This window comes from Dermacentor variabilis, chromosome 2 (genome assembly GCF_050947875.1).
Source record: "Dermacentor variabilis isolate Ectoservices chromosome 2, ASM5094787v1, whole genome shotgun sequence".
NCBI classification, from domain to species: Eukaryota; Metazoa; Arthropoda; class Arachnida; order Ixodida; family Ixodidae; genus Dermacentor; species Dermacentor variabilis.
In genome coordinates this window covers 170,270,070-170,295,811 of record NC_134569.1, presented here as the reverse complement: position 1 = coordinate 170,295,811, position 25,742 = coordinate 170,270,070, and the positions used below count along the sequence as shown (strand labels likewise).

General features: G+C 44.7%; 1 protein-coding gene and 1 non-coding gene across 2 annotated transcripts in view; both read left to right on the top strand.

Moving 5' to 3' along the window:
• The window catches only part of LOC142572934 (rifampicin phosphotransferase-like), a 103,431-nt gene extending 78,297 nt beyond the window's left edge, over positions 1-25,134 (top strand). The window contains exons 32-40 of the mRNA XM_075682392.1: positions 2,890-2,981; positions 3,659-3,722; positions 10,045-10,208; positions 12,353-12,431; positions 14,011-14,056; positions 16,407-16,483; positions 19,220-19,322; positions 23,440-23,514; positions 23,892-25,134. Of these exons, the coding sequence (XP_075538507.1) occupies positions 2,890-2,981; positions 3,659-3,722; positions 10,045-10,208; positions 12,353-12,431; positions 14,011-14,056; positions 16,407-16,483; positions 19,220-19,322; positions 23,440-23,514; positions 23,892-23,965 (774 nt within the window). The 3' untranslated portion in view covers positions 23,966-25,134. The remainder of the gene's footprint in view (positions 1-2,889; positions 2,982-3,658; positions 3,723-10,044; positions 10,209-12,352; positions 12,432-14,010; positions 14,057-16,406; positions 16,484-19,219; positions 19,323-23,439; positions 23,515-23,891) is intronic.
• On the top strand, positions 20,612-20,684 carry TRNAS-UGA (transfer RNA serine (anticodon UGA)). The gene has a single exon. It is a non-coding gene; the product is annotated as a tRNA-Ser (tRNA).
• Positions 25,135-25,742: the final 608 nt, after the last annotated feature.

Here is a 25,742-nt window from a genome sequence, read left to right as displayed (position 1 = left end):
GTAGCAAGTATTAGCACGAGAGAGAATACCCTGCTGTATCGTGTTACTAGTGGTTCGCGAACACAATAGCATGTTGGTTGATCTACTCGGTGATCTACTTTGCTGCTTCTTCTCTGCACGTCTATGTAAGCGAAGACTAAAATCTTAAAAGTCAAGCTGTATAAAGAAAGATAAGACATGTATGCTTCCTTGCATGCCATGCTGGGCGTTATATTGTAGCTCATGGAGTCCTTGCACTCTCCATATTTAAGTTTACATGTTGCGAAGAAAACTGCGTCGTTAAACGCTCACGCAGCGTGTTTAACGTGCCTAAATACTTACAAGTTAGAAATAGCAAAAGCAGCAAGCGACTAAACGAAAGGTGATCGCAATATGTCATAACATGAAGTAATTGCTCGTGGATAGCCAAGTTTACCTGCAAATGCTATCATTTGCGCTTATACAACTGAATTATAGATGAGCTACTGACATTAAATAGGAAATTTCAAATTCGAGCGTCATCCATGTGTATAGTTTAACGAAGTAGGCTAGAACTGTAACATACTGTATTAGATGTATGCCATAAGGTATCTATTGTGTACTACAAGTTCAAGCAGTCTTTTGTGGTATTTGTTGATATGATGCTAACCATATGTTGGTTACAATTATGTATAACGATTGTTAATAGCTCTTTGGGACACTATAAGTAACACCCGCTTGTAGCAGTTAGTAATGTGCAAGTTATAATACTGGCGAAGTCAAAGTTGTTGGATGAGCATCCGCCTACTTCCTGCTTAAAACATGCTAAATGGAGAATGACGCACACATTACCCCCGATTTTTTTCAAAGTTCAGTCACGTCAATACCTTTAGCACACCTTAAAAATTAAATTAAATTAATGGGTTTTACGTGCCATAACCACGATCTGGTTATGAGCCACGCTGCAATAGACTCGGGAATAATTTGGACCACCGGGATTCTTTAACGGGCCCCCTAAATCTTCAGCACACAGGTGTTTCGTATTTCGCACCCATTGAAATGTGGCCTCCGTGGCCGGAATTCGCTCCCGCCAACTTGTGCTTAGGATCCCAACACCATAGCCAATAAGCAACCACGGCGAGCACCCACACAATTCATGGAATGCCGTAAGGGCCTTGCCGATGACCGTGGCGTGCTCGAAATTGTAGCTTGGAAGTGATCTAAACAAAGGAATAGCAAGACGAGACAGTTCGACAAAACACGACGCCAAGCTTGACTGACCCTACGTTTATGTCGTAATCAGCGTTAGGAAAGCTTTCTTTTTGTGCTTACGCAAAGTGCGCAATTAAATGCGGCGCTAATCACGGAAAACGTTGCACAAGATGACGCAAAATTTCTCCTGTGTATTGAGCGTGATCTTAATCAGCAGTGTGTCTCAGCTAACTTTATCCAAAGTTTCCAAATTTTCATCCTCGCTATAGAAAGATGCGACATAAACCATGTTGTTCACTCTTTTTTTACATCCTTAGTCAAGATGGTTTAAAAAAAAATCGCAAGTCTTCAAGTTAGAGGCAGCAGTGGAGTGAGATGTGAAAGCCACGAATAGCCAGTGTACGTAAAGTATAGCGCACTGCCAGCGGATAGGGCAGGACAATGATTCAAGAAGGTGGACGTTGGCAAAGAAGCTCACGCCACATATGTTGGTCTCAGTTGCACCGCCGAAAGCAAGAGACAATTCCGTTCGTGATAATGAATGCAGAATGAAGAACCTGAAACTGTTGCTTTCCTGGCACATTTTTAGTGGTAGCGTATCATAGGCTAAACCTATGGGTCGTTCAGCACGAATGAGGGAATAGCGATCCCCCTTCTGAAACAGATAGTCCCACTAATAATTTTTCATATTGGCAAGGCTTTGTGTATAATACAAAAAATATTGCGTAATAAGCAAAAACTCATACTCCTTAATCGGACGTTTTTGAGAACGCTCAATAGCGTTTTCATTTGAAATTTTCCTAAAGATATCAAAATTACTAAAGATAAGATAAAAATGAAAATAAAATTAGTTCACTAAAGATATTGAACGATTATGCAACAGAAAGTAATATAAAAGTGGGATTCGCTTCATATAGCAGCAAACAACATATCCTGTCTTGCTATGCTATAGCGCATCCAAATATTTAAACGTTGGCTAAACTTCGCGGCGCCAAATAGCAGAGTGGACATATTGACGTGTAGGAGGAGCAATGCTTTGTTGTTTTCCAGTGCTACACTAGCTTTTCCTACTTCCGGTTCTTATTCATATACCAGCTTATTCTCATTTACATCAAAGTTCTCATTTAAATCGTAAGTTTATTTAACAAATGGCCTGGTAAATAAGCTTTAGATGACACACGCGACATAATGTGAGCACGTGAGCGCGTGAGCAACGCTGTTACTGTGTACTGTGACAGAATAATCGGGAATGAAGATGTGGGCCAGCACATAGGCTGACCATTACGAAGCATATATCGACGGGCTGATTGAAAACGTGTTTCGCAGTCGGAATACGCTTTTAAGGCTTTCCGGGCCATAGGGCGTTTTACCTTCCACTTCCTGATTTAGGTGACATACAGTGATACCCTCAGATTCGGTTATATATAGGAAAAGAAAGGCCTGAAGCAGCATGGCTGTTTTGCGAATAGCGACGTCCGATAAATATGTTACCACTATTCTGAAGTGTGAAGGCGTTCCGTAATCACTGGTGTCTCTGTCTTTGAAGTTTCTCTAATTCTGTACCACGAGATGAGGAATTGTTCGACTTAGCATGAGCTTCTTACGAACAAATTCACGTCAGACAGATTGTATACTTCGACGCTTGCTTCGCATTAGTTTATTCAATAATTGCTTACAGTTTCAAGCGCAATGAACTGTGATCCTTATCACACTCTCCAGGCTGCCGCAAAGGCTCCCCAGACTGCAAACAAAAAGGAGCTGCCTCCGTGGGATGTTAGCAAATGCCCTTTCCGGCTATCCGCTTTGCAAAGGTAGGTTTTATTGTATTTTTTTCTACTACAATGAGCGCTTTTGTGCTGCGCAATGAACACAAATGAGGTGGTCATCTTCTGGTTCATGTAATGGGGTAGCAGGTGTTACCTTTCTTGATGTGCTGAGCAAGGAATTGCAAACGCGTGCGAGTTTGGGTTCGTGCGTAGTTTTTAATGTGAGGGCCTCGCGCAACGGGTTTTAACGTCTCATAATTCCACATTTGCGTACAACCGAACTCATTCGTTGGCTCTGTGGTCATTTTGCTGACAGCAAACATTGCAGGTACATTCGCTCACTATTGCGGAAAGTTCGTGTTTTTTTTTTACTAAAGCCAAACCAATGCACTATTTTCCCAAAGCTTATCGTTCTGTCAAATGCGAGTGCCTTCAATCAAGTAATTCTCATATGGTCCATACTTTCTGCGTGCAGCACTCCTATGTCACCATACATAATTCTTCGTGAAACGAGTTACGATTTGATATTACTCTCTATACAGTTGACGCGGAGGTCGTGGGCAACGGGGACTCTTACTTTAGCGAAATTAAAATCAAGCGGAGTCCAATGCTGACGTCGTTATATTGAGAGCCTAATAAAAGAATATTTGCTAAGATTTGCTACAACGTTAGTATCCGTGCTTAGCGGACAGAACATGCTAATGAAGAGCTTTTCCTTTCAGGCTCATTTTGAAGCTGGTCGTACCAAGAGCGCGAAGTAGTGTTGCAGCACGGGAAACCGGGAAGGTAAGTCTGAGAACTCCGTATGGGAAAAAAGTTAAAGGCCAACTAGAACGAAAGATTGGACCGCGCAAGAATTAAGATTTTAGACAGTGTAAATGTTAAGTAGCCCCCATGGAAAATTACACTTGTGAAAAACGAGTGGATACATCATGAAAAGGTCAGAAATGCAAACAGTTTAGGACCCGAAACTGAAAAATGTCCAAGGAGGTCGCTGGCGAAATTACAATGTAGATAAAAGTTGCACACGCATAGAGCGCAGCTATAGGGCAGAGGAAGGAATGTGTTATATATATATATATATATATATATATATATATATATATATATATATATTGTTACGCATGAAGAAAACGAAGACCAGTGAACGTGCTTGCGGTCCCGAGTGGAAGAAGAAAGAAGAGAACGACGCTCAGTTGATAAACCAGCTGACCGCTCTTGCGCTCACCTTCGCGACCTAAAGTAAACGGTCCCCTTCATCCGTAAGGGTTATACACGGTCTCCTTCGCGCGTAACAAAGTGGTGGAGGTGCGGGGTATCGCTCACAACAACGGAACCATCACTGCCGCAGCTTCGTCGAAGCCGTCGACTTGCCGGCCTCCCGCCATCAGCCGTGACCATCTTCGACATGCCAGAAGAAGGAGCCACTCCGAGGGCAGCGCCTAGCAGTCCGCTGCCATACTACCGAGTTCCACCCACCTTCGGAGGCAAAGCGGGGGAAGATGCCGACGAGTGGCTCGTCCACTACAAACGAGTGAGCAAGTCCAACGGGTGGGATGCAACCGCTCAGCTCACCAACGTGGTGTTCTCCCTGACCGATACCGCCCTCGTGTGGTATGAGAACCACGAGGACGCGCTTACGACGTGGGAACATTTTGTTGACGAGTTAAAGGCGTGTTTTGGGGACTCAGTCGCCAAAAAGAAGCGTGCGGAGCAGACACTGTCGCAACGGGCGCAGCTACCAGGTGAGACATGCACAACATACATCGAAGAAGTGTGAAAGCTGTGCAAGGTGGTCAATGCTCGCATGTCGGAAGAAGATAAAGTTGGGCATTTGCTGAAAGGAGTGGCTGAGGATGTGTACAATTTTCTAATCGGAAAGGAGAGCCTCAGTTCTGTGTCCGACGTCATTCGGCACTGCAGAACTTTTGAAACGCTCAAGATGCGTCGGATTGCGCCAAAGTTTGGTCGGTTGGCAAACGTTACGACGGTTGCCAGTGTGGACACGAGTCCTTGCCTCGACCTCCCTTCGACCATCCGACAGATTGTCCGCGAGGAACTTTCCCGCCGCGAAAGGTTGTTGCATTCAACTGTTGACCACCATGGCGTGTACACGTCACGTGAGGCTATGACGGCGCCACATTCGGCCCCTTGGCAACCAATGGTTACCGCAGCGGCCGTGGAGTACAGCGCAGCCCCACAGTCGAGGATGACAACACGCCCGCCGACTCCGCGCTATGACCGATGCACTCAGCGCACGCCTTCTCGACGCCCGATGTATCGTCGTGACACACGCCACGAACCAACCCACTACACGCGCGAAAATGATAATATCCACTTCATGGACGAACGACCAAGGTTTAGACCTCTCCCGGTGTGTTATTCCTGTGGTGTCCAGGTCATATATCGCGGTTTTGCAACCAGCGTATGACCACGTGGTATGGCCAGCCGTCAGAGTTTTCTCGGCCCTCCGAACGGCCACACGGTGCCCCGTGGCCAGCCCACGTATCGTCTGGCGACGAGTATTGGCCGAGCAGCTCCCGGAATCGCTCCCCAGCATCTGACAGAAGTTTGACACCCCCACCGCAACGTCGTGCTCCCCGTTCTCCCTCACCGCTGCGTCGCACCGCGTCCCCTTCGTCACCGGAAAACTAGCTAGCGCGGCCGATGGGTGAGGTCGCTGGAGACGTGCTACTGACAGAAATACCTCCTGTGTTGATGCTGAAAAACAAAGTGCGCGTGCTTGTAGATAATGTCCCTGTGATGGCTCTGGTGGACACAGGCGCAACAATTTCGGTCATGAGTGTCTCGTTTAAACACGTGTTAGGGCGAAAGGTTTTGTTTAAATGGGACGAAGATTCTGTGAGTGAGTGGTGAGCCGTTGCGACCTATTGGTGTGTGTAGTGCTGACGTATTTTTGGGAGGCCATGTTATTACGACAGAGTTTGTAATTATTCCTCGGTCGACCCATGATGTTATTCTCGGCATGGACTTCTTGCGGGAGTGTGGTGCTACTGTCGACTGCCGCACCGGAAAAGTATTCTTAAGTGGTAGGATTCCATCAGGACTCCTGGAGAACCCTGTAGATCGCGAAACTACACTGTGTGTTTGTGGTGATACGGTCATACCTGCATCATCTACCGTTTGCGTTCCCGTTGTCTGTTGCGGCGCCGATTCCGACTGCTTCGAAGCTACCGTAGAACCAATGCACTGTAACTGTATGAAGAAAAATGTTTTGGTTCCACATTGTGTGGTGTCGATCAAAGGCGGACGCACTGGCTTATGGACCGTAAACTGTTCTAAGGAGCCCGTTATACTACCTGACGGCATGAAATTAGCCTTCGCCAGGGAACACGCGTCCTTATCAGTGGCTCAACTTACAGATGTGCCGGAAGAACCTGACGGCCACAGTTCGGAAACGGCCCTTTTGTCGATGGTCAATAAATCGCTCAGCACGAGTGAACGCCGAACGTTAGTGGGTGTGCTTTCGAAGCACGTTTCGGTATTCGACTTTGCGCAGAAGGACAATATACCTGCAATCCCTGCGTCTCGAACGCGCCATACCATCAACACGGGTTCGGCAAATCCGATTAGACAAAAGCCATATCGTGTTTCACCATCAGAGCGCCAGATTATCAACGAACAAGTGCACGAAATGATGAAAAAGGGAGTCGTACAAGAGTCAGCAAGTCCGTGGGCAGCTCCAGTGATTCTTGTTAAAAAAAAAGATGGATCTTGGAGATTTTGCGTCGACTATCGCCGTTTGAATGCTGTAACAAAAAAGGACGTGTACCCACTCCCACGTATTGATGACGCAATAGACTGCCTTCATTCCGCCTCTTACTTTTCCTCAGTAGATTTACGATCCGGCTATTGGCAAATTCCGATGCATCCTGACGACAAGGAGAAGACTGCCTTTGTAACCCCTGACGGGCTCTTCGAATTTAATGTGATGCCATTTGGATTGTGCAACGCTCCGGCAACTTTCGAGAGATTTATGGACACTGTATTGCGTGGCTTGAAGTGGAACATCTGCATGTGCTATCTCGACGACGTCGTCATCTTTGGCCGCACCTTCAGCGAACACAACTCGCGTCTGGATATTGTCCTGAACTGCATCAGAAACGCTGGTCTAGTTTTAAACTCTAAGAAATGCCACTTCGGAGACCGCCAAACCCTTGTGCTTGGGCACCTCGTCGACAAGGATGGCATCCGCCCTGATCCCCAGAAAACAGCAGCCGTTGAAGCGTTCAGTGCACCGCGCTGTGTCAAGGAGCTCCGTAGTTTTCTGGGGCTTTGTTCCTATTTCCGCCGATTTATTCCTAAATTCGCCGACGTTGCGTATCCGCTGACATGCCTGCTACGAAAGGACACCCCCTTTGAGTGGACTCCGGAGTGCGACTCTTCTTTTCGTCAGTTGAAGTTCCTGCTGACGTCACGACCGGTTCTTCAACACTTCAGTCCTTCAGCTCCGACAGAACTCCATACGGATGCCAGTGGCATAGGTATTGGTGCCGTCCTAGTTCAACGCTGCGGTGACCGCGAACACGTGATCGCATATGCAAGCCGCTCATTAAGTAGGCCCGAGCAGAATTACACTGTGACGGAACAAGAATGCCTCGCGGTAATATTTGCGGTTCAGCGGTTTCGTTCTTACCTGTATGGACGCCCCTTTACAGTGGTCACCGACCACCACTCGTTGTGTTGGCTTGTGAATCTTCGTGACCCTTGTGGCCGCCTTGCGCGCTGGGCGCTCCGACTGCAAGAATACAGCTTCACCGTCTCTTATAAGAGTGGTCGACGACACGCTGATGCGGACTGTCTCTCGCGTATGCCACTTAGTACTACGGACTGTGACGCCGATGACTTCGATCACCTCGTGGCTTCTGTGTCGCCGCGTTTTCCAGACTTCGACTGCTTCAAAACCGAACAGCGAAAAGACGATAAATTAACACCGCTCTTCACCGCTACGACCGCCTCGACGACAGCAAACCATTTCTGTGTACGTGATGGACTCCTCTATAAGAAGAACTTTTCCAGCACTGGCGCACGTTTTCTCCTAGTGGTGCCGGAGAGCCTTCGCACAGCGATTCTGCGTGCTATGCACGACGACCCTACGTCTGGCCATCTGGGTTCGGCGAGGACGCTTTACCGGATTCAGGAACGCTTTTATTGGCCTGGAATGCGACAATCTGTTGAGACGTATGTGGCCAGCTGCATGCAGTGTCAGCGCCACAAACGGCCATCTACTGCTCCGGCAGGTCTTCTGCAGCCGATCCCGCCTCCAAGCACGCCTTTCCAACAAGTGGGCATTGACTTCGTAGGCCCATTTCCCAAATCAGCCAAGGGAAACCGCTGGATAGTTGTGTGCGTCGACTACCTCACACGCTACTGCGAGACGGCGGCCGTGCCCTCCGCCACTGCCACTGACGTTTCAACATTCCTGCTGCAATATGTGATCCTGCGACATGGTCCGCCCCGCGTGATCATCAGCGACCGTGGACGACAATTCACAGCGGACGTCGTAGAGCAGCTGCTTCGTTTGTGTGATTCCCACTTGCGTCACTCGACACCATACCATCCACAGACGAATGGGCTTACGGAGCGTACCAACCGAACAATTGTAAACATGCTATCTATGTACGTTTCATCCGACCACAAGAACTGGGATGACGTACTGCCTTTTATCACGTACGCATTCAACACCGCCAAGCACGAGACCACCGGCTATAGCCCTTTCTTCCTGCTGTACGCACGGCCACCCCGGTACACAATCGACACTGTTTTCCCCTTCTGCAGTCACGAAAATTCCACTGTCGCCGAGACTCTCTGCCTCGCCGAAGAAGCTCGTCGTATTGCTCGTTTGCGCACTTTGGCATCGCAGGACAGATCAAAAGTACGCTACGACATTCGCCACCGTCCGGTAACCTATCGCCCTGGTGATTTAGTCTGGCTGTGGACTCCAGTACGGAAACGCGGGTTATGCCAAAAGCTTTTGGCCACCTACGATGGACCGTTTGTGATTATTAGCAGACTCACGGAAGTCACGTATAACATAGCTCGCCTCACGGCGAGTGGTAGAAGAGCTGCCAAGACACAAGTGGTCCATGTCGCCCGCTTGAAATTGTTCACGTCAAGACACATGGATTGACTCGCCCGGCGGGCTTCGTCTGCGACGAGAGGAATGTTACGCATGAAGAAAACGAAGACCAGTGAACGTGCTTGCGGTCCCGAGTGGAAGAAGAAAGAAGAGAACGACGCTCAGTTGATAAACCAGCTGACCGCTCTTGCGCTCACCTTCGCGACCTAAAGTAAACGGTCCCCTTCATCCGTAAGGGTTATACACGGTCTCCTTCGCGCGTAACAATATATATATATATATACATACATTCATACCCCACTCCGGACTCTAGCATATACAACAGTACTCTAGACTCTAGTGTAGCCAGAGCATTCGTTTCAAGCGGATATGCACTAAAAAAGAGGACTACATCGAACTAAGACCAACTCCATAACGACTTATTAAGCCAGCGCTATGCTCCCCCTCTTATCATCGGCACGATTCTGAAAGGAGACAGCCTTCATCGCAATGCGCTCATAAGCAGTAAAACAGCTCCCCATAATTCACGGGATAATCTTTTCATCAGGTATTCAGCATCAACTCCTAACATAAATCACCAGCACAATACCATACCCTTACAGGGCGAGAAAAATGTGCCACATTGGTCCTGAACCTGCGCGTGTGGCATACAGACAGGCCGCCAACCTCTTAGCTGTTGTCGCGTCCTTCATAATTACCTCAACTAATTTCAAAGTCTGCGCACTATACATTGGTAAAGTTCGATGCAAACTTTGCCCCATGATGAGCACCACTAACGTTGCCCAGAGCAGCGCTTTTTCCTTTTCATTCAAGATCCAAGGGGATCAAAACTGCAACATTTGTAACGTCGTTTATCTCTTCAAATGCGCCATTTGCGACGCACGATACACCGGAAAAACGGAAGGGTGCACAAGCTATAACGCTGTCGCAAATTTCATAGAATATGAACGAGAGAGCTCCTTTCTATACGTTCGCCTACTGGATGATCATTTTTACTTTGTCTTGCAGTCGGCGATAGTTCGCGTCATCCACCAACTGCGACTGATGTGCCACGAGTTGGCGCGCCGCATGGTTCTTGAGGGCAGGCTCCCTTCACCGGAACTGCTCTTCTTCCTGAGCTACGAAGAGATAGGCATCTTGCTCCGCACGAGGGCCCCAGAGCTGGTTCTCAAGTAAGAGAAACAAATTTGTTCACTCCTGTGACGCAGTGCTGGACTCAATATCTCGAGTGTAACATACGTCTTCAATATGCGAACTGCAAAAGCACAGAGCAATTGTCTCTTTCAAGTTCGACAGTAACAGCATGTGTTCGTTATCACGAGAATAAATTTCCTTGAAAACGCGTCCGTTTGAATAGATAATCAATAGAAGTGCGCGAACAAGAACGCTTACGCGGGCCTTCATATCGGAAAGTGTCTTCAAATTTTAGTGGCGACGCTTCTGGGAAGATTAAAAAGCAGAGTCGTCCAGCGTATCAATATTCTTTGCAATTTCCCTGGCATGAAATATGAAGCACACAAAGAAGGCTAAAAAATGCTGGTATTCTTAGACATTACACTTCGTTTTAATACTTGAGTCCTATCGATTTTGATAGTTTCGAACTTTCAGTTCAGCGACGTGGTCGCAATAATTCACATTACAAGGCTGCGGCGCACGTAGCTTAGTGATGTCAATGTCAAAACGCACGCGATGGGAAGTACACCAAGTGTCACTTGAGATTAGTACGGGCGGAGGGTCATATCTCGCATTGTTCTTTCCTGGCTATCAGTTCCCAACGGCCTCAAGGGCCGATAACGGCGATGCGGGCGCGTCCCAGCCTACACGATGACCGGTGAACAATTGGTCTCTGTTATGGGCTTAAATTACAACAAAAAAGCAGTGAAAGAGACTGCGACTCGAAGAATACGTGAGTTTGAGTATGCAGTATCGATATATTTGTGATGATTAAAGCTGGTCATAAGAATGTATCCTTCAGAGACAGCGACGAATTGAAGAAAAAAAAAGAAAAATATATATATAAGCAATATCCGTTTGATGTGACAGGCTTCAGTTGCCTTTCTTTCTGTTACTGTTGTGTTGCAGCCTCCCATTGGATGTTGTTACTTTTTTCAGAAGGAAGCCGTGCTTGCTCTGTCTCTTTTGTTCCTTCGAGTATAGAATCTGTTGAAGAATCCAGGCTCCCACAAACCGCCGCTAAAACACTCGCCTTTCAAGGCAATCTGCATTTTCGGCAGTTTAGTAGGTGGCAGTAAGAAGTGACACCTTGAAAAGGCGGTCAATGAACGTCTTTACACGCTCGTTTATTCAACACATATCAATTCAACATGAAGAGCACGCATCTATCTCTGATTCGTAGATACGATGCGTGCATGACACGAAAGGTACTACGAATATGTGGAAGCACAATGAATAAAGTGCTTCCACCTAATTTATTGTTCTGCGTCTTTACTTTCATATTCAATAGCATCGCCTACTTTTTAACGTCGTTCTTTTTTAATTTCTATACATGTCCGTATCAGCTTTTGAGCTGAATACCGACGGTTTATACAATCGTGCATGCCAACAAAAAGCAGCAAATTCAATTATTCTTAACTTCACATATATCCATTCTTTGTCTCGTTGGCTTGAGTCACTGGGTTATGCCTTCAATGCGCATTGTATGAGGGCTGACCACTGTTATCGTCGTCGCTCTTCAATATCTTTTTGTATTTCCACACATACACACGCACGCCCACGCACACGCCCACGCACACGCACACGCCCACGCACACGCCCACGCACACGCCCACGCACACGCGCGCACACGCGCGCACGCGGGTACACGGGCATACGGGCACACACACGCGCGCACACACGCGCGCACACACAATAACAATGGACTTCAGGAACGACATGACTTAGTACTCCTCGAGCGGTTTTTCATGTCATTTTCAATTATTTTCTTCATTTTGTTATTATTGATATCCGTCACCTAACATTCATTCCTTAATTGTAAGCGATAAGCGAGTGAAGTTATTCTGTGGAAAGATTTCCTAAAGATTCTGGCTAATTTCGGTGGATAAGGCGGCTACAAAGGAGTGCACAAATGCCAACATTTGTATTTTTCATAAACTGCTCGTTTTACTTTAGCCTTAAACTCTTCCGTTTGATACTTAGTTTACTGCGGAAATCCAATTTCTTTGGTCCTTTAATCTCATTCTGTCGTACAACGGCTTGCATTCCGCGGTACTTCTTTTATTTAAATCATTCTAAAACAAGTTGCCTCCGACCACTTGTCAGTTTCCTATTGTTCTGATTCCATCTTCCTCTTTCCTAGAGCCCAACGCCGACAGAAAATTTACGAACAGTTGGACAAGGACAAGTATCCAACAATTCTAATTGGAGTGCCGAAGCCCGTAAGTATTTCCTATTTCAAGTTAGTTTACCAGCATTTTGGATCGAAGGCACAGTATAGTTTACACACACCACGGCGTCTGCTGAAAGGTTGTCAGGGCATAAAATCAATGCGTTATCGTAAAAATAAGCATTTATTTGCTGCTTGATGCGCACATGGAAGTTGTTTAGCTCTTCAGTGCGCGCGTTATTATTCAAGAGACAGAAAGTGGTCTTCGAATGTCAAGACCCGTATATGCTAAATACGAGGTTCTAGCCGGTATGGATGTTTACCAGAGTGCAGAGGTATCCTTCGTACTATTATTTATCTTACAGTACTGATTTACTTCGTATGTTATGGTTCTAGCACTCGGTGCCAGGCTTTCACCGTTCCACCATCCTTCGGAATAGTGACAGCGCCATAAATGTGACCAAGTATAATTACTGTGGTACATCGTCTTGCCACGTAAACCGCATCGTATTCACAAATACCTTGCTACTTGCTGATGTAATTCATTGACAGCGGTTAAACTATTCTCGAGGGTGTTTTCATAAGAGCGGAGCCATATTGGGACTACTGCAGAGTCACCTAATGGCGAGTCATGTTCTTTGCCTTCGGAGGAGTGTGTCTTGATGTATAGCTGCGATGGCCTCAATTAGGCGTGCGTGAAGCGAGCAGGACCGGACGAATGGTCAGAAGGAGATTCGTCATCTTAAAAGGACCAAGTCAACCAAGGCGATAACGCCAGCGTCGGTGAATATGTCGCTGCTCTGCCCGTGTCACCAATGCCAGGAATACTTTTTGTGCACTGAAGCTAGTAGTTATGATATTCCGCATGAGTTAGCGGAATAGGTTCACTCCTTCAAAAAGATTACTGTATGAGAGCTCATTTGCGCGCCATCCACGTGTGTTTAGAGGCGATGCGTGTGTCTCCGGGATTCAGGATTTTATGCGTGCCCAGCTTCCATCCCAGAGACCACGATAGGCTGCTAATGATTCAGAATTTAACGGTAACGCTCTGTGGTGCCGCAATATATCATTCCAACATGGAAGATACATTCTGGAACAGTGTGCGATTCTATCTCAGCCCCTCTTGACTTGCATCATAATGACTCCTTCACGTAGAACGCTGTGACTCTGAAACTGTAACTCGCTGCTTTTGCGTCTTTGTATGAGCTTCTTTTGCAGTGCAGTCTGAACACGTCTCTGGAAAGCCATCTTTTGTTGCACGGATCAGTACCTTACCCACATAGCTCTACTTGATCGGTATCCTATTAGTTTTGCTCTTTATTGGTACAGAGACCTACTAAATAAATAACTCTACATTATATTTGTATGTCCAAGAAATGAAACCGATAGCTGCAGCTTTGCTTTCCAGCCTCATAGTGGGAAACGCGAATGTAGCAAATATGTTACTAACGAACATATTTGTTGAGATTGTCAAAGATTGATGAAATAGGATTGAAATTGAGTTATTCAATATAGATTACTGCTTATAAAAACAATAATATAGAGAAGGAGTTCTCATAGTCAATGACTGTACAGGATTTGATCAATTTGCCGCAAATTTCTAAAACAATCTTTTTCTGGTGGTGATTCAGATCGAAAGAGTCAGGAAACGCGTTGAAGGAGACTTCGAAATCAAAGGTAAGCAAAATTTTGTTTGAATTGAGTAGTATTAGAGCTATTATGCTGGAGGTGGAACCAGCGTCGGTTCCCAGGCTAAACGTATATCCAGTATATACACTCGAGCTTAGCGCGATTCAGGTTCCAACTTTAGCTAAAGTCCCTGTGAAAGCGCTTTCGCTAAGTCAGTAACAAATGGGCGGATGTAGAAAGAAAACTCTTGAAGAGTTTAATGCGCGTTCGAAACAGTTCTCTCAAATTTGTGCAATCCCCCTCCAGCGCTGTATCTTTAAAGGGAAGAGAAAGAGAGTTCAAGGGGTGGTGGTCGTTAGGTTTAGTAGCTTCATACAAACTCCATAACTAAATCGCACCTCAGATTATTAGTATTCTGCGTTATATAATCAGGCATTTTAAATCGCGAGTTTCTATGGAGAACGCTACCACCAGCTTATATGAGCGTCCGCTGTACGTCATGAACCTCACAAAGGTGTAGGTAGTTTCCCTGAGCGAAATGCAGGCTGGGGTAGCCCTCACCCCTGCGTTCACCTGCATGTAGAAGGGCTTCGCCACTGATAATGCCGCCCACTTAAACTGTACCCCCCCCCCCCCCCCCAGGTATAAGAAACTGATGTGTGTCACCTGCTGTAGACTTTCTTTGGTTCATGTCATATTCGGGAGACTTTGCTCAGACGGTGTGGCCTCAACAATGATCAACATGCTGACTTCAACAAGTGGAGTCAAGACGGCTCTTATTACAGAACCTTGCTGGACTTCCTCCGTGACGCAGGATTGCATTCATGCATGTCTTTCATTGTTCTTTTTCTATTCCGTAAGGTAGCCTTCGTACAAATCAAGAAAAAACAGTAATACGAAAAGAACCTCATGTAGGCAGACAATTTACAACATTTCAGCATCTTACTTCCATGTGAAGAGCATAAAATGCGAAAGTTAGGTTACCGCAACGGGTGCGTTAGATGCAAGTTGTGGCGTCACATAAGTGCTCTTCAAATGCAGGTTCTTCATGGATTTGTTTGCATTTCGTAGATTTCACTAGGGCGACAATTAGTATTCTGAAGATACAGTCTTTATTTCTACTTGTAAACGAGGCCATAATGATTCATATGAGATGGGTGGTTCCTTATGTACGTACATGGATGGAAAAAGAAAACGTGTATGTCAAAGTAGGGACATTTTTATGGAAGGACTCACAGGCTCCACTGCGGGCGTGTGCAGGCTTCTCAATTCAAGCAAATGCTTTGTTTCTTGTTATTTGTGAACCTAAACCGCCTCCTCTATTACCACCTCGACTTTCCGTAGTCATATCGATGATACTGACTCCATTTAGAAAGAGATTCACGTTATCAACAGAATGATGCCCTTGAAGACGTGTATTTGATGCAGTGAATAAGTTTAGTAGCGTTTGCCATATCACTGTGCAATTCCCCAGACAACAGAGTCGTTAACGAGTAGATCTGCAGCGGTGGTGTACGTGGACATACGCCTAAGCCGATTCGTCAAACGTGCGTTGCCTCCAGCGGAACGATCGAGCGCCGGCGTGGAAGCATGGTGCCCAGCCGCAGTCGTTATATAGGGGGAGAGGACGAGGGGAGAAAAGGAAGGTTATGCTTCTCGAACGTTCCATCGAAGCATTTAATGCTTCAAACTCCCCAGAGCTTTCGCACGACCGCACGTGGCCTGAGAGAGATAAAGAGTTCGCGTTGGCCGATGAGTGCACCCCCGAAGTACTGTTGTGCTAGAGCGCACGTCCCTTGCATGGGCGCCTTTGTATTGGCGGTGAAAGTCCGACTACGCAACCATCACAACAAAAACGGGCGAAAGAGCCACAGGAAGATATTCGCTTTAGGGAAAACTCTGCAATGCGCGTCTTTTAACGACAGCACTACAGTGTGAGCTATGTCAGGCATGCTCCCTTCTCCGTCATTGAGGGTGGTATTTGAAATTACTGCAGCATGGCAAATGCTAATACGATTGTGTTCATTGTCGGCCGTGGAATAAAAGTGCTGAAATTGAGGAAGCCTGTGTTTGCTAATATCCAGAAATAAAAAAAAGAAATGCGTTGTTATCGGTGGGGCATAGGACAGCGCCCGTATATCATTCGTGCGTTCTGTCCGAGAAATTGAATTTTTGCTTTGCGTTCTGCCATTCACGCCGCATTTGTTTTCGCCTGTAATTGACCATGTGGAAAATTCCTTCGCGGCTTCGAAACGAAGGAAAAAAGAAGCAGATATACAAGCGTACAATAGACAAGCATGCGACTTGATGATCAATAATATGCGGCGTTTCCGAAATTAATAATTGACTTTTTTATTTCATTCCCGTCTTCACCAGTCGTTTTGTGATTGTCATCCAGGAAACCCGATGTCTCAGGGTATCGCCGAGGGCAGAGCTCGAGTGGTGCCGACGTTCGAAGAAGCCCATTTAATAGAGGTAACGTGCCAACGTGATCGGTCTTCAAATTGTATCATTAAAGTTTCCTTCAACGACGGTAATCTCAGAAATAAAGCCAACGACAACGAGATATCGCAGTGAAGTGCGCTTCTCTGGTACGCCGTTTCTAGCATAGAATGAAGGACTGTGAAGCACAGAAAAGCAAAATTCTGTTTGCGACAGCGTTTTTTATAGGCAATGATAGCTGCATGTATTATATATTATCATCCTAGTAATATCACCATGATTGGGTATTAAAATATGCAAATAAGTGCGACTTGTTGCATATGTTGGGAGAAATGAACAGGTCCGAGTGACGTTGAAGAAAGCTAATTGCGTCAATCATGTGTATCCCTACATTTATCCCAAAGAACTGCGGTAATTGTGCTTTGCTCAAGATGAAACTTTGCTAAACGGCGCACGTTGTTCCGTATCTCTTTTCTTAAAATTAAAAGTTGACCTTGCAGATGCGACACAATATTGAACAGTGTAAAGATTTTTTTCACGTAACCCAAAACCATTTGGTTTATAGGTGGAATCTTCTGTTTTTTTACAAGTGGGCATTGATTACGTGTGCTAGTTTATAATCTTTAAAGTATGTTGCCAAATTTATCAAGATCACTTTTGGAGAAGAGGGATAAATAAAACGAAAGAAAGCTTGTTTTTTAAATTATATTTAAGATTGTTATGAAATGTATATTTCACGGCCGCACTGATAAGGTTCATTTATTACAATTTTTTAGTGACATAGGGGAGTACTTGGCCCGTGCAATGAAACCAAACATAGGTCTGAAGAATCCAGGAGCCTAATAATTAAGAGCCCCATAGCCAGTTCTGCTGTGGGGCTCTTAATTTGTTTTCTTATCTGGTTTGGCAGCATCACTACTGTGGCGCGAGGCTATCGCACTGAGTGGCTGATGGTAAGACAACTTCTGAATATGTAAAGATCAAGCTCTATTGCAGCTAGTTTCAGCTTATCAAGTGTGCCTCTGCTGCCATATCTTAACTCATACAGCGTCATGTAGAGCAAACTTGAGTCGGAAGGCTTATGTGGGTGTCTTTGGTTGCTCTTCGCCAAATAGTGACATGGAAGTACTACATTCAAAGCAATACAACGCTTGAGAGTACCTAAGTGTCTAGTTGTTCCCTTCAAATGCCTAGCTTTCTTCTAGGATACTGCTGCCACCTTCCAAATTACCAAATTTGAACGCCATCCCTGACTTATTCGTATGAATGAGTCCATCAGGCAACGGGCTTTTTGTAATGATTCTCGACAAACTTCTTGTTTCCCTCGCCTTTGCAATCTAAACCACCATTTTGCCACCAACAATTCCAATTTGAAAACTACAGTATATAAAAACGACGGCGTAAGGTAAACCGGTGTTCTTTCGGCGAACAAGAAGCTTGCAGAATGGGAAGTTTTTTGGAACGTCTTGCGTTTGCATTGTGAGAGCCTATGTTTCTCAAACATGCAACATGCTTGAAATTCCCTTAAAATGGGAAATATTACCAAGTCCAAAATCAAGAAAGGGGCTGACAGATGGAATAGCACACAGTGGTATAAAATTTGTAAACAGGCATAAGGTGCCTCAGAAAGGCTGGCCAGCCTTTCTGAGGCACCTTATCTCTGTTTACGAACTTTACACCACAATATGGACAATTCATGGTATAGGTGATGCCACTGGGTGGTGCGTTGTGAAATGAAATCATAATGAATTGCTTTAGCGAATTCTAATCAATATTTCTCCGTCCCAATGCCTACCTATATAAAACATTCGCTAGCTATACATCATTGATGCGTCTCCTAAATGTTTGTGTCATGTTATACGAAACTTATCGTGGTTACAGGTTTCAATGCACAGCACCTTGTACCATGAGAGATAGTAGACGTTGATTATTATAGTGATTTCATCTGCTTTGTTAGATGGTTGGAATGGGCTTCCAGCGGTAGCAAACAAAGGTACAACGAAAATATACGCAGGACCAGAAACAGCTCTAAGTGCGTACTACATCGCTTTATATTCTCATTCTTCTTTAGGGCTGAAAGCCATTCCAAGATAAGTAGCAACACACTACCTGCAATCTGAAAGTTTACTGTGTTATTTATTGTCCACGTAACCACGAATTCTTATGACAACTGAATTGTAAAAGAGGTTGTGCGATAGAGTGGAGTACGTTATTGGGACATAATAGAATTATTTGTGTACATTTCTGGCGAATATGTAACAACCGCAAATGTAGTGTGCTTTAAGGGACACTATTCTTACTTTTATGGCATTCACCCTTACATTGTGTATCGCACTAAGCCATCTTCCTTAGTAGCCAATCACGATGTCCTTGCCGGCAAGGTGCCGGTAGAGCTCACGGTAAATGATTCATTTCGTTTGGTAGGCGAATTGCAATCAAATCAATATAATACCTCTGTAGAGTGACTCTTAGAAGTGAAATGTCTTTAATAATTATTTCTTCATTCAAATTCAGAAGAAACGTCGTAACAGCTTTCGGCAACGTTAAGTGCTGGCACCTTTCACATTCTGCAGAAAGATTTCATACAGAAAGTCTTTAAGAAGCTTGAAAAAGAAGCACGGATATTGTACATCATGGTATGTGGAGATGCCTTCTTAATTGATTCTATCCTGAAAACCGACTTGGACAGAATTAATTATTGCACAGAAGAGCTCTGAGGGAAGTATACACTTATGTAAACGAACATCTTTACTTTCCTGTGCCGTGCAGAAGGGTGACATACTCATCACAACAGCGACGGACACTGGTTGGACACCGTACTTTCCTTTGCTCGCCGGAGTCGTCACCGAAATAGGAGGCCCACTGTCACATGGTGAGTTCTCTCTCAGAACAAAACTGCAGAACTGTAAACCTCTTGTTGATATGTTCCGTACCTTTCAACCTCTTTATGACTTGAATGCATTGTGAACTTCAACTCAGGAGGTGCTAGTTGGTACACATAGATGGTTTTAGTGCATTTGTCATTTCTTGGAAGTGCTTTACGTGTATGCATCACATCACTGTATGCCTTTCAAATAGGTGTCCTGCTTGCCAATACGGTGGCTAGGAAGATGATCATGAACTGCAAAATTTATAGTGTGAACTCGAAATTTCGTCGATGACTTCTCTGTACACCTTGGGCAGTTTACGAGCCAATTTAACTGACTGTTTGTAAATACCTCACGATAAGCACTCAGATTACAGTGAAAGAGACCGAAACAAATGGAAAGAAAGGGGGTTAACCGAGGGGCCCGATTTCTATTACTCATAATATGAGAAGCCAACAAACACTTACACCAAGGACAACATAGGGGAAATTACTTGTGCTTAATAAATGGAATGAAGAAACGATAAACTAATGGAAATTAAAGTGGACGAAAAACAACTTGCCGCAAATGGGAACCGAACCCACAACTTTCGCATTTCGCCTGCGAAGCTCTATTAATTGAGCTACCGCGGCGCTGTTTCCCCATCTACTTTCTTGGGTATTTATGTGTACTATTAGAACCCTGGGAGTGTTAGCCAGCGCCACCACTCATAGACCTTGGCGGCGGACGTGGAACGTCGTTTTTGCCGCAGGTGTCACGAGAACGGGATCTTTGTTTGTGAAGGGAACTTGTCAATAAACCCACATGTGCTACCTGAAGGCATCAATGTTGCTGGATTCGACATTTGGTAGACCATCGCACGCGAAATGCGAAGGTTGTGGGTTCGGTTCCCAGCTGTGGCAAGTTGTTTTTTTTCACTTTAATTTACATTAATTAATCGTTTCTTCGTTCCATTCATTAAGCACAAGTAATTTCCCCTATGTTGCCCTTGGTGTCAGTGTTTTTTGGCTTCTCATGATATGACTAATAAATTTCGGGCCCCTCAGTTAACCCCTTTTCTTCTCGTTTATTACATAACGAGGGTCTCGAATCTGGCAACATTGATGCCTTCAGGTAGGATATGTGGTTTTATTGACCAGTTGCCTTCACCCAAAAAGATCACGGTCTCGTGACGCCTGCGGCAAAAAGGACGTTCCACGTCCGCCGCCAAGGTCTGTGAGCGGTGGCGCTGGTTAACACTCCCAGGGTTCTACTAGTGCACATAAATGCCCAAGAAAGAGGATGGGGAAACAGCGCCGCGGTAGCTCAATTGGTAGAGCATCGCACGTGAAATGCGAAGGTTGTGGGTTCGGTTCCCACCTGCGGCAAGTTGTTTTTTCGTCCACTTTAATTTCAATTAATTTATCGTTTCTTCATTCCATTTATGAAGCACAAGTAATTTCCCCTATGTTGTCCTTGGTGTCAGTGTTTGTTGGCTTTTCATGATACGAAAGAAATGGAAGATGATGCGGTGAAATGCTAAGGGTATTTGCTTTCGCACTTCAGGGCTCAGCGCCAAAAAATATTTTAACGTGCTCCCTAGCAAGTTTTCTTTTTTCATTCGCTACCAAAATATGGTATTCAAGAAATGGAAAGTCTGTGTAGTTACCAGAGAGATTTTAACATAATATATGGTCATACCAACAAGTCATATGGATTACTCATTCGTGGTTCGAGAGTGATTGCACTTAAATAAGAGAACTAAAGTGAGATGGTGCGTTTGGCTATTTAGTTCTCTACATGTTGCTGTCCTTAAAGCAAAACTTCTTGTCCATTACCTTTTGTTGCAAGCTCTCTATTTATATAATCTTGCCCCAAGTGGTTGGCTTGCGAAATGTATTGGAGATGTGTGACAGTTAAGGTTGCAAGAAGCAGGAGTTGACGCTGGTGTGTGTAATTACAGTTTATATGAGTGGTATACCAGCAGTGGCCGCTAAGTATAATTGTCCTTTGCGCTCCATTAGCTGAAGTCACTTCATATTTACACACCTCAATTTTGTAGCTTTATGCTGATTGCGCAGCAGGCTGCTTTATATGTATTACATCAGCAAATGCGGTTGGAGGAAAGTTGATATCACCTATCCACCTATCAAGTCCTGAACCTATGAATTCCTAAGAAAAGCGAGAAAAATAATCACAAACACAGCTCAAGTGAGAGATCCCCCAACTGAGCCTAGAAGTGACCGCATCATGGCAATACATTGTGCCGTTTTATCCATATATTTATCCCTTATGTGTGAAAAAAATATCACATTCTCCAAAATGTTGCGAGCGTTCTGACGCCGTCACCACCTGTACTGTAACGTGTGCGCGCTGGTTGTTATGATTTTAAGTATTGATACACTTAGTTAACTTGTTACGCAGAGTAGCTTGAACGTGCTTAGGCGTCATTATTTGTATTTACATCAACTTAATGTATTGCAAGAACGTATTGCCCGGGGTGAGCTCGAAAAGCACAAGCCTCGCGACCCACCACAAACGGGCCGAACTGGGGTAGAAAAGAGTATTGGGCATAACCCCGGGTCGACACTTGGCCAACGTCACGACGCGTTAAACCGTCGGTTGCCGGGGATTTTAATAAAGTTATTCCTATCCTATCCTAAGCGACGATAATTTAATACAGAACGGATACCGTCGGGTGATGCACTTTTTTCTGGTTGAGCAGGACGTCTGTATCACGCCTGTCGAAAGAGCAACAGGGTAATCAGCCCTACTAACAAGCCCATACGCTTCTCTGAGCTAAAGGCCGTCGTTTAAGTTACGTGTCTTAAGGCACAGGGGCATCATTGTGTAATAAAGACAAAATGGCTACACACGTCTCATCACATAAGAACAAGACTTCCGTGCGCGAGTACTGCTTGCGATCGAGTTACCCTGGCCGCGGCTTTCCATCAAGTCTGTCAGTGCATGGTAAAAATCTTACAATTTGCAGTTTTGCCAGAAAGTAAAGCATTGAAAGTGACCGCAACCTTTTGTGCAAGTGCTCGAATTTCTGTACCTAAAGTAAAATTAAAGTACCCTGTTATATTCACTGGTGTTTCATTCTGCCGTTGTTTCCGTTCTTATACCGTAGCAGCCGAGGAAGCCCGCTAAGATGGCATGTCCTAACTGCAAAACTGGCTGATGTAACCGGATTTATACATGGTCAAATTCAACATTTACGCTTCGTATCACTGGTGCTAAATCCTTGTGTATACATTAGTGAAAGAAGTATTGCGCATACTATGTCATTTGTTAATGATGTATAATCGGTATCGCATTTTGTGCTATCTTTATCTATATAGATATTCGGCCACACAAATTCTGCACGCTTTCAATGTTTCAGTGGCCACTGAAACATTTTTTTTGGCCTAACCCCAAAAAGCATTCTTTATGTACGTCACGCGTTTTTTGTACTTGTATTGTTTTTTAAATAGTGTTGTGTTGTTAACTTGAATATATGACACACTTTTTATCATCTGCTGTTTGGTGCTGCTTGTAAAACGAGGCCGTGGACCACGTCAAGCATTATGGGCTTTCTTGTACACAGTGCTGAACATCATTGGTGTTGAAATGTAGTGATTAGAATTGAAAAGTATATGATGATAGACATCATAGAAGGCCAACATGCAGCTGTTGTATTTTCTATTTGGTAACCTTAGGCTTGCGCTAGTGTATCGCGAGCGAAAGCGACCTTCTAGGGGCTACGTATAGAAGAGCTGATACACCAACACGGGGGAAGTAGATTTAGAATGCTTAGTGCATAAATAAACCTTCGCAGATGTATGCTAAGCTGAGCAACTGATACATCAACTAAAGCCAAGTGAGTTATCGTAAATTTCCTGGCGCCCTGTCTGCTGGCTTCCTTAGTGATGATTTATCACTGTACCGCCTGAGTGTTCTCAACGGTGCCCGGGTCATACGGCCACTTCGGAGCTCCACGCATGCTTTGTTGCTGGACGGCTGCTCAGCTTTCAATGCCGCAGCCGTACAGACTCCTTGGTAACATCCCACGCGCAGCCGATAAAATGTGACGTAAGGAAAGGATTTACGGATTACCAGTCAAAAAACTTCAGCGTTTTACGTTACTCGTATTCCTTCCAGGTGCTGTCGTTGCGCGCGAGTACGGTCTACCCTGTGTCGTTGGTATCGAAGGTGTCACCACGATGCTCGCGTGTGGTAAGAGCTTTTTTGTTTCTAGACACTACCGGACACGTTAAGTTTAACAAGTCGATACCGCTGTAAACCGGCATCTGATTACGAACCTGCGGAAAATTTATTTCAACGTAATTTAGCGGGAGAGAAAGATAACTTTTTTTGACGTTACATGCCAGCTGCGTGCACGTACATCTCCACATGACAAACGCTAGGCAATACACCCAGAAAGGTTATCGATAACCTAGCGCGTTTTCCGGCACTCTCCCTCCTTTTCCTAAATTCCTAAATGTGAATGCGTAGAACAACTATGAGGCTTCTTTGTTCCTAATAAGGTTGAAATTATAGAGGGTTTGTAAACAGTCGCCAGAAGTATGATTAATTTATTTTTATTATCTTAGGTGACTATGTGCAGCTCGATGGCAACACTGGTGTTCTCCGAAGAATCGCAGCTCCGGTTGCTGGGGAAGACTGAAAGACGTCTTTGCAGGATGCATCGTGCTTCTAAAAAAAAAAGCATAACCTTACGGAGTGCCTACGAAATGTATTTGAACATATTAGATTGAAATGTCTTGGAGACTTGAAACCTACTGGTTACAAGAAACTGTAAGCATCAAAGGCGCAAGCGAAAGCCCTTGTACAGAACACTTTGTGCAAAATGCACTTGCATTGTCTTGTAATCACCAAACACTGTTCTACATTAGGGAAAATATTATAACAACATGCTTACCTTCATTTCCGCCCATGGAGTGCAAATTTGCACAAAATACAATACAATGGTATTTAGCTAAATACCTATATAATATAGTAACTATTGTGTAATTGGTTTTGTGATTTACCCTCAATTCAGCCTTCGCTCCAACGTATCCAAAACGCGATTATGGGCCATGAGGTAAATTATCCTTGTTTAAATAAGAATTTTGAGGTATCAAACTCAGCGCAGCCCTAGTCATATGTTTGGCAATACGGGAATAAACTAAAATCGGAACTGGGAACAAGAAACAAAACAACCTTAGGTTTCATGACGTCAGAGAAGAATATCATGACATATCCCTGCTTCTTGGTAAGCACATGGCTTAGTTCGAAAGACCTGAGCTCGAGCCGAACACAAGTGCCATATTTTCCCCTGTGGTCACCAAGTCACCGTCTGTATTGCTTATTAAAGTGCACGCGACCGGAGCTGATTTTACACAAGATGTTAGGACTGGCTGTCCTTTGCAAAAAGTTAATTTCTGCTTGACGGTGAAAAGCAACTGCCGGTTTTCTGATTTCTTTGCTTGATTTTTGCTGCATCTGCCTTCGTCTGAGCTCATTTTTAACGCTATAGAAAAGTGTGCAGTATGCACACAGTACGTGCCTTCAGACAGCCCATAGTTGTCCCTCTTGTTGCGCTGTCCGTAATTCGCGTTGCGGTAAAGAAATGTCAAGCATAGTGCGGAAGAGCGAGAAAGGGGGAGTGATGTTATTATAGGATGTCCACCTGCTTGAACACTTTAATACCAAGGAGGTAGCGTGTTATATCCTGGAAGAAACATTCAAACGTTTCATTATTTTTTTTACAAGCTACCTGATTACACGCCTCTGCAATTTTGTTTCCTTGACCGGACTTTTTTATTGCTGTGAATAAAATATTATTGCTAATGAGTACTGCGTCCGACGTTTTTGCGTGTCCATTCTGTTTCACTTACATAAACACGAAATAGATGCAAGTTACGTAGTTATGACCGATAGCTGTTGCAGGCTTTCAAGTACGCGTCATTTAACGAGGCGCCAAGTTTGAGCCTTGTTCGAAGGCTTATTATTTGTTTAGGTTTCTAGGTTTATGTGCAATAAACATGCATGGAAGAAGTGAATTGACTGAGAGAGTAAACATGAACAGGGTACTTTATTCTAAAGGATCATAAATATGCACGATCGTAATTGACGTGTGACGTATTCGTATTCTTCACGACCGTCATACGGCCGTTAAGAATATGAATTGCTATTGCATTATTTTTCTTTAGCCATCCACTTTTCATGATCTGCCAGTATTGCTGACAACGAAAGTGAAGCACTTCTTAGATTACTGACGATGAAATAAGGGAAAACGTAATGGTGGATAGTCACACTGCCTCTTCCAGGAAATATTTTGGGCTGACACAACAAAGCGTTGAATCAAAAACTTGCCTTCACGCATTCCTTTATGCAAAACTAGGCCATCACCACGTCTGTTCGATGTGTTCTCTTCATACATCATTTAGACAACGTCCCGT